Genomic DNA, 8791 nt, shown 5'->3' with positions numbered 1-8791 from the left:
CCCTGAAAGCTGAGGGGCGGGAGAAAAAGCCCAGATCTGAGTTGCAGAGCCAGTCACCCTGCAGTTCAACCTCCCTCTGGTCTTGCAGACAGCGAGCTGTGCCTTCCTTTTCTGCCTGACTAGAACAATGTGCATTTTCCGTTGCCTGCAATGAGCCACACTCACTGGACAACTTGCCATTCTTTCCTGATGTGCTGTGCTCAGGACTTTCTTTGTCCTCAGATCCTTTGCCCCATCTGTGTTGCTGTTCTTGGGGACAGGTGTCCACAGAAACCGTATGTCCTGCACAGCAGATGCTGCTGGGTCCTGCACACCCTGCCTACTTCACGTCCCCAGTGCTGAGCAGAGTTGGGACTGTTAGACAAAGCGGAAAGAGGGTTCAAAAGAGGAAATGCCACAGAACTATCTCGGACTTTTATCATCTTTCCCCCTTTCTTTTTCTAGAGGGACAGACCTGATGGCTCATCAGACAAATGCCTGGGGACACACACTTGAACAGCCCAGCCCCCGGGCAGGAAGGGCCTGAGGGAGCTGACTGCCTGGTGCAGGGCACCATGGCACAACAAACTGTGCAGCGACAGTGGTGCCTGTGTCACCAAACTGGCAGTGTCCAAAAGGACTCACCCTAAGGAAGTGCTCTGCGGCAGGCAGAACACACTTTGTGAGGTCAGATATTGATCACTTCACACAACAGTGGTAGCAGGACACACTCTCTTTGCAAAGTGAAGGTTGTTTATTGCTTGTTTTGATTTTAACAGGCAAAACACTACGTAAGGGCTGTCATACCCACAAGGCGATCTTTATGAAATGCCTGTGGAGAACTGAACATTGGAATGAACTTCACACATGAATTTTTTTGAGGTCTAACTTTCCCTTTTCTGGGTGAAGTGGAGCCCTGGCCCTCTCACATGGATGGAATCAAAAGCCAGTGGGAACCTTCCTCTGGGGGCCATGTGCGCTGCCCTCCGTCACCTGTGCTCGCTGCCGTCTGTGTCCCCACCTGCCCAAGTTCACTGTGCTCAGTCCCACGTTTATACTCGGGAAAAGTGAAGGTCATGCACATTGAAGAAAACAAACCATACTGCATTTTCTTACAAAATGAGATGAAAAAATAAATCTAAACAGACTTTTCAAGTGTCATTCTTCTTTAAATTTTTATATACGTTAAAGCTCTTATTTTTCTTTTCAATATACTCTACTTAGAACTTTAAAAAATAAACTTTCTTTTTTGGTACCTCTCGTTTCCTGTGTTAGCCTCGGAAACATTTAAAAATACATCTCCCTAGAACTCTTCTGTGCAAATAATAAACATAAATAATATTAACACCTACATAATATATATCAAAAAAGGCCTTGAAATCAAGGTTTCCATGGCAGCCAGTCGGCTGAGACCCCTTGAAGGTGCTCCTAGAAGTAGTCCGTGGTCTGTCCCCTTAAGTCCTGCTCTGCCTGAGGGGGCCTGGACAGGAACTCTCCGTCCTGCTTGTCCATCTGCAAACTGCTTCGGGAGAACTGTAGGACACTCCCCAGCCCACTGACCAGCGACAGGGAAGAAATCCAGTTGATCGAGCTGAAGTTGGGCAGGTTGAAGAGGGACGACAGGGGGGCAACCCTGCCAGCACTGGTGGATTTCACCTTGGACTCCTCGGGACACCCTTCTGGAACAGCTGCCCCCGACGTGGAGGACCCCAGGGACTGCGCACTCAGCTCCTCCAGTACGGTGTCATCCCTCAATGGCACGCTGTTGTCCACCACGCTGGGCTCCCCAATGGCCTCTGGGGAGCAGGCTGGCTGCTGTGTGTGCCAAGAAGCCTGGGAGGTATAGTCCTGGGAGACACAGTCCCGGGACAGGGATGCAGAGGGGCTAATGGTCCTCCCCACTGAGTGCTCAGTTCTCAGGTCTCCCTGGAGATGTCCCTGAGCAAAGGTCTCTTTGGGAATGTTGAGTCTCTTGCTGGCTGACTGGCGTCCCAGCTGCAGTGGGGTGGGGAAAAGGCTTCCCTGGAGGGCTTTGAAAAATAATCTAGAAAGAGCACATTAAAAAAAAAGTTAGCTGTTGCTACAGGTGGTGCCTTTGAGCTTCCTGAGACTCACACAGGCCAAAAGCAAGGTGAGTGTTCTCGGAGCTCACTTGGGACTCAGGGCACCGGCCACCTCTGATACGCACCTGGGCAGCAGCGCGGTGACAGGCGCTATGAGGCAAGTCAAGTAAAACACAGGGTCGCCCAGTAGCGTCTGCATAGTCCAATAAGGGTTAGACGGAGGATAGCACGCCGCACAGGAAGCATTGTAAATCAAAGCCACAGTGAAAAACAAAAGGATACTGAAGCCACAAGTGATCCAGTTGAGCCAGGTCTGAGGGGGAAAGAGAAAGAAAGGGCTTTTATTTCTACTTAAAAGTGATGATGATGACAACAAAAACGCACTAGTCATCAATGAGTGGACGTCATGCTCTCAGGGCTTAGTAAAAACCGGGGTCTTTCTCATGGTGGCTGGTGGGACTTAAGGATGCCTCAGGAACCTGTGGAGCAGCCTAAGACACACACGGGCCGTGAGCAGTGTCGGGTGGGAGGGCAGGATGGTAGGGAAGGGGAGGGTGTGGTGGAGAAGGAGGGAAAGAAGGGGAGAAGGAGCAGAGCACTGCCCAGGTGCCCCACACACCAGGGGGCTTGGATTTGTGTCAATTTCTTTCTCATCACCCTGGGGAAGGCTTTGAAGTCTCCTGGCTACTCAGAAAAGCCTCCTAGGTCTCACGGAACCTGCAGGAAAGTGTGGGCCCCGCAGCATGGCCACCCTCTGGGATATGACTGAGCAGGTGACCCTTACCCAAGTTCTGGTTTCAATACCCAGGTGCAGTAGGAAGGTGAACAGTGCGATGGCCGTGATGTGGGTCCCCCAGGTGAACAGGTCCACGTCTGAATTGTAGTAGGCCTGAAAGACAGCAGCATCTGGTATTCATGGGTCCCTAAGGTGCAGCTGATGGGAAAAACTGTGCCAGGTGCCAACTTACCAGGTAAGGAATGAAAAAGCAAACCAGGCTCTGGAAGGCAGCATCAACCATGTTTAACCAGAACGTTTGTGGTCGATATTCCTGGGACACAAAAACAAAGCAAGGAGATTACAGGGAAGTGCGTGGTGTACACAATTGTTTGTCCTTTCCTATGGGTTTGTCTTCTTAATTCCCATTAAAAATAAATCACTTTTTTCTTTTACTTACTTGCTTTAAAAAATCCCTACCCAGGCCTCACTGATCACCTGTGACTTGGTGTGGGCTTTCCTTGGGCTGTTGGAAACTCCTGGGGTGGAGACAGTTCTCACTCGTTACACTTAACACACCACAGAGTCAAGCACACAGCATCCATTTTTCTCCTTTCACAAGCCAGATGCTAGAATTTTAACAATTTGTCCACGGTGCCCATCTAAAGGGAGGCTTGGGGACTTGCCCTTTCCAGAAGGTGAACTCAGAGGGCAGGAGACAGGGGCAGAGACTCAGGTGGGTGCTACCTCCATGTTCTGGCCGCTCCTGTAGAGCTGCGGCTTGGTCAGCAGCACGTGGGCTGGCACGTCCTTGTCCAGCACCCCAGTCACGAGCTGGGGAAGCGATGAGAAGAGCAGATTGAAGAAGATTAGATACCACTGGTCGATCATGGAAGATGCAGAGAAGCCACAGTAAAACTGGAACCAAAACAGGAGGCCCACAAACATCTGAAATCAAGGAAGGAAGGATGAGGGCTTTAGTTGTACTTGCAGATTCTTAGCCAAGGGGTCTGAGAGTTCTTCAGAGGTTTACTGTAAACAGTAAATGCATAGACAGCAATTTCTTCCAAAGACATCCCTAATCTCGAGCTCTGCTGCTGGCCTCTGCCTCCCCGTCCTCCTCCTCCTATCCTGCACCCTCCTCATTCCCTTAGGCACGAAGGCCTGGCAGAGGGAACTGGGAATTCCTAAGAAGGATGAGGGTTTCTGCCTGAAGAGCCCTAGATCATTAACATAAAACAAAATCAAAGCTCAACAAGGGGTCTAGGGCTGCTCACGTTTCAAGAGAGCCTGGGACGTCCTCCCTAATACTCCTCCTCCATTTGTGACCCCAAACAAATCCTGTCTGTGGCTACATCTCTGATCCTATCTCCTCTTGAGTCACACACCCTTTCCGATGAGGAGCAGTGGACAATTCCTTCCATCACAAGGACAACAGCAAAGCCAATGACCATATCAACCTTGCTGCCTCGACCGAGCCCTGGTTATCTGCTGGGCACTCTGCCAGAGGGTGAGTTATAGACATTGTAAATAGGAAGGTGAGACCCAGGGAGGCTGAACCTCAGCTCAGTGGGGTGGACCTCTTTTCACTATCACTAGATCCCTGAATATCTGTGGCCTGAGTGCATTTATGGGGGGGGGTGCACATGGCAGTTGCAAAACATCCTTACACTTGGTAGCTGTGCAACTTGGCACAGATCATTTAAGCCTTCTCTGCCTCAGTTTCCTCATCTATGGCATGGCATTCCAATGAAACTTAGCGATGGGGTGGTTGTGAGGATTAAAGGACCTAATGCATTTAAAGTACTCACCAGAGTCCCTGGCACACTCCAAGTGCTCACCCATGGCATGTTGTTAGTGTTAGTAGTTATTTCCCTTGTTTGAAGCTTAAGCAGGGCCAGTGTTCTTACCCCATTTAGAGCGAAGGAAATTGAGTTTCCAGGATGTTAAATGACTTGATCATGGTCATGGTGTGAGTAGTGAACCCAACTTGTTCAACCATGGGTAGAGTGGGTCATGGCCTGGGGTATAGGCACAGTCTAAAAGGAAACATGATAGAGTAGACGGACATTCTGTGCTGGACACCCCAATGCCTGGGTTTAGGTTCTGGAGCTGCAACTATCTACGTTTTTGACCCTGACTCAGTCACTTTGGTTTATGGACCTGAAAATGGCTTATTGTGACGATTAGAAGAAACGTTAATCTACGTTGATAAAACCTACCATGACATATATCCTCCAAGTCCTGTTTCAATCTATGATTTAAATCTCTTAAAATGCTACCTTCCCCCTACACACTGAAAACTGACAAATTTAGATTTTTCTTCCATTGACTTTCTTGCCTTTCTCACTCCTACGCTGACTTTCTCTCACCCACCCCCACAGGCTTGGCCTCATGAGTCATCAGTGAGCAAATGGAGCCAAGCGCAAGAGGAAGCAAAGTACTTAGATAACTGGGGTTTTTTCCCCCTATAGTACCAAAAAGCTTTCTTCCCAAACCATGGTTGCTATGGAAACTTTTCTTCTCTGCTCTTTATTGGAAAGGATGGCTAACTTATTCCTAAAACTAATGAATTTCTCATTTTAGGAGACACAGTGATTATCCTTGAACTCACGTGGATTAATGCTTGTTAATAACAAAGACCCTGCATTTTTATGGAATAAAAACAGGGGCCCCCTTGTCCCTCCTGTGTCCTCCAATGAGGGGGGACTCACGGTGACAGGCAGGAGACTGTGCCCAGTCCAGGTGGCCACTTTGGCCTTTGTTTGCATCTGAACTGCTGGACGGTTTGGCCTGCATCATTCTCACCATCCGCTCACTCTGAGCAATTTTAATTGGGAATTACAGATATCAGCTAGCTCAATTCATGTTTTGCTTTTTAAGATAAAAAAAATCCAAAGGCAGCAAATACCTTGCTGAAGATCCCACAGCTAACGGGTGATGGAAACAGGGCTGGGATTGCACCCCACCCAGCCCCACTCCCCCATCTACTCCTTCGGGAGCTGGTAACCTCTTGCAATTGTGCACTTGAGGTCTCTCTGTGCTGGGCAGTCAATGCCAGGGCGTTGGGGGAAAGGACTTGTGAACCAGCAAGCACGGGGCAGAGGGGTATAGGCTTCTGCAGATACAGTCCCTCGCAGAACCTAATCTGAATTAATTTCCAGGACCAAACCTATCAAATTAGACATGCCCTGATTGGTTCTGAGTGTCTGTATTCATTTACTAGAAGTTTCGAAAACTGGGTGAGAGTGAAGGGGTGGAAGAGGTGGGAAAAGAAAGGCAGGTGTAGTCTCCAGAGCAAACAAGAACATGAATGAGCGGTATATTGATGGCAGCATAGAGTTAGCTAACATAGAGACTTTCATATGGAATTGGAAAAAGAATAAACCTTTTAACTTATTTTATTTTACTCTTTTCAAAAGAGTACAGGATAGTCTTGACATTGGAGTTCTGGTGTCAAGACAGCTACATTTATGGGACTACCCTGGAAGGTCACTGATCCCAAGAGTTTATTTATTTTATCTCCTTGTTGTACATTCAGCTGTGAACTATCAGAGGCAGGAGCCACAAGTCACAACCCAGCAACTCCTCAGCAAAATATCTAGAAATCTCAAGTGGGGCAAGGTTTTCAGATGGCCACATAGTCCAACCTGCAGGACTATGAAGAGGCCTGCATCTGCCACAGATGCAGTAATGACAGAACTAAGAGTTAAATGTCAAGAGCCAATGAAATGGGTCAGGGACCTGTATTCACAGCTCCCCAGAGAGACAGAATTGTTCCCAGCCAACTTGGCTGTGACTTCAAGGAGCGTCAATTTAGCTACCGACTGAGGTGGCCAGAGAGGGACCTGCCTGCCCTGCAAGCCCAGCAGAGTGTGGCAAGGCCTGGCAGGCAGGTCCCCTTCCTGCTCGGTCCAAGCCTCCCTCACCTGGGGACTCTCCCACCTGGCCCAGTGTGGGCATGTTCTGGGACAGAGGCCATTTGGCGTGGGAATCACAGCATGACTAAGTCCCTCATTTTGGTCCCAGGACTACCAGGAATATTTCTGCGTATTGAGTGATTGTTGCTGTCTACTCTAGAGGAAGTGCTGGTTAGGGGACTCCCGTTTGCGCAGCCCCCAGCAGCATGCTCCTGGGAAGCATGTGGACTATGTGTTAAGAGCTTGGGAGCAGGTGGCAGTGGCCTGGGGTGAAGGCAGCCTCAAAGACTTAGCTGTGTGACCCTGTGCAAACTGCTGGCCTCCTCATTCCATGACTTCTTCTAAAGCTGTAAGTGGACTTTCTAGTGATACCTACCTGTTTCCACCACCGCTCCCCTCAGAGGTGCAGCTGCTCTCACATGCCCATGAGTTAGACTCTGAGCCCATGGGGTGCAGGGCCAGGCCAGGACTCGGGGAAACTCACAAAGGCCAGGAGGATGAAGTGGGTGGGAGGCGTGGGGTGGCCTGCCAGCCTCATTCAGGTGATAGGCCTACGAATCTTGGGCCTTTCCATCCAAATAAAGATGGGCATCAAATACCTACCGTGTTTTTGTAGAAGAAGTACAGCACCATGTTGGCAAGACGGGAATAGCACCAATGTCCGTGAACAATCAAGAGTCTCTCCAGGTAGCGGAATCTCGGCACGGCAAAGTCGCTGGCCATCACCGCCTTGAAAGGGAGAGGCATGCCTGTTACTGGCGTGGCGGTGCCTCCCTTGGCATAAGGTCTGTCCTCTCTCCCCCAAAATGCAAGGCCAAAATACAGAAAGAAAAAATCCAGTTTTGAACACAGTGTGAATGTGGCTGCCCGAGGCTTGTGTCACCATCAGCTCTCTCTTACTGTCCAATTTACAATTCAACCTCACCAAACATGCTGGCTCAGGGACGTCACCATATAAGAGTCATTCAGGGTTTCAAATATATGTAATTGAAGGGTTTTAAAAGGTTTTTCTTTTTATTTTTCATGCCGTTTTTTAACAAGTCAAAAGACACAGATATGCATGAAATTTCTTTCTCCACCTTTGGAGGTTATTTTTCTCTAAATCACACCACAATCTCCGCCCAGAGAGGAGCTGGAGCTGCTCCTTCTGTACGTGCCAGAACTTCGGTTGTCCTGGGAGGTGCATTTTGGGTCTTTCTCCACAGGAGCCAGAGGTGATGGCAAGGCCAGGGCTATAGCTCCGCTGACCTCCCGTGTAGCCCATCCGAGGACGCCGGCTGTGGGCAGTGGACGCGGAGCAGGAAGGAATGGAGACGCATGTTCCCTTTATGGACCGGAAGGACACTGGGCTTCCCTGCGCTTCTCTGAGCATCGTGCTTACACAATCAGGCTAACTGGGCCAGACAAATGCCATCAAAATGATACTTTTTGTCCCCAGAATAACTTGAAACCTCATTATATGATGAATTTCTTTATTTGGAAAAAAACAAACAAACAAAATGGCAGGAAGAGCTAGATTTCTTACCTTCAGAGGATTATTCTACACAAAAACATCAATCTGCCTTTAAAATTTAACTGATCTCCCTATATACAAATAGCACATAAAGAGTAAATTATGCCTCATGTGGTAGGCTTGAAATGGAATAACATCATTAAACACAACTGAAAAGTTTGAAACCTTAGAACATCAATCTTCTGAACCAAATGCTCCCAGCTTTTCTGGAAATTCCATGAGAGCCAGAATTGGAGATGTTGTGACCACTCTGTACCCCTGGTCCCCAGTCAGTGCTCGGCTCCGGGGGGTGTGCAACACACGCAGAGGACCAGATGAGCCCAGGAAGACCAAACTTCTCGAGAGCTGCAGAATCTCCTGCTCACCCTCTGCCTGGCATGGCCTCCCCCAGCTTGGCTGTGCCGGGGAGCTCCCGTTCCTCGTGGCTCATCTTTGGGGGCTCGGCTCTGACCCCCAACATCCCTGCTGCCTCAGCATGCTGCGGGCCATTTCTCAAAGACTTCAGCCATGTCCCTTCGCTTAGTGGACTAAAATGCAGGCAACAGGGACCTAGTCACCTAGGAAACCTGAGCACATAGAACAATAAGAAAAGGCGTCGGCC

The 8791-nt window shown here is 49.2% G+C and overlaps 1 protein-coding gene across 1 annotated transcript in view; it reads right to left on the bottom strand.

The window, feature by feature from the left end:
* Positions 1 to 1348: 1348 nt before the first annotated feature.
* Positions 1349 to 8791, bottom strand: part of ATP10A (ATPase, class V, type 10A) — a 146787-nt gene continuing 139344 nt past the window's right edge. Inside the window, exons 16-21 of the mRNA XM_012647992.1 lie at positions 7281 to 7406; positions 3505 to 3705; positions 3011 to 3091; positions 2827 to 2931; positions 2168 to 2355; positions 1349 to 2023 (exon numbers count right to left, since the gene is read on the bottom strand). Of these exons, the coding sequence (XP_012503446.1) occupies positions 1408 to 2023; positions 2168 to 2355; positions 2827 to 2931; positions 3011 to 3091; positions 3505 to 3705; positions 7281 to 7406 (1317 nt within the window). The 3' untranslated portion in view covers positions 1349 to 1407. The remainder of the gene's footprint in view (positions 2024 to 2167; positions 2356 to 2826; positions 2932 to 3010; positions 3092 to 3504; positions 3706 to 7280; positions 7407 to 8791) is intronic.

Source organism: Propithecus coquereli, unplaced genomic scaffold (assembly GCF_000956105.1).
Source record: "Propithecus coquereli isolate 6110/MARCELLA unplaced genomic scaffold, Pcoq_1.0 Scaffold28, whole genome shotgun sequence".
Taxonomy (NCBI): domain Eukaryota; kingdom Metazoa; phylum Chordata; class Mammalia; order Primates; family Indriidae; genus Propithecus; species Propithecus coquereli.
The sequence above is the reverse complement of the archived record's forward strand: the minus strand, read 5'-3'. Positions and strand labels throughout refer to the sequence as shown.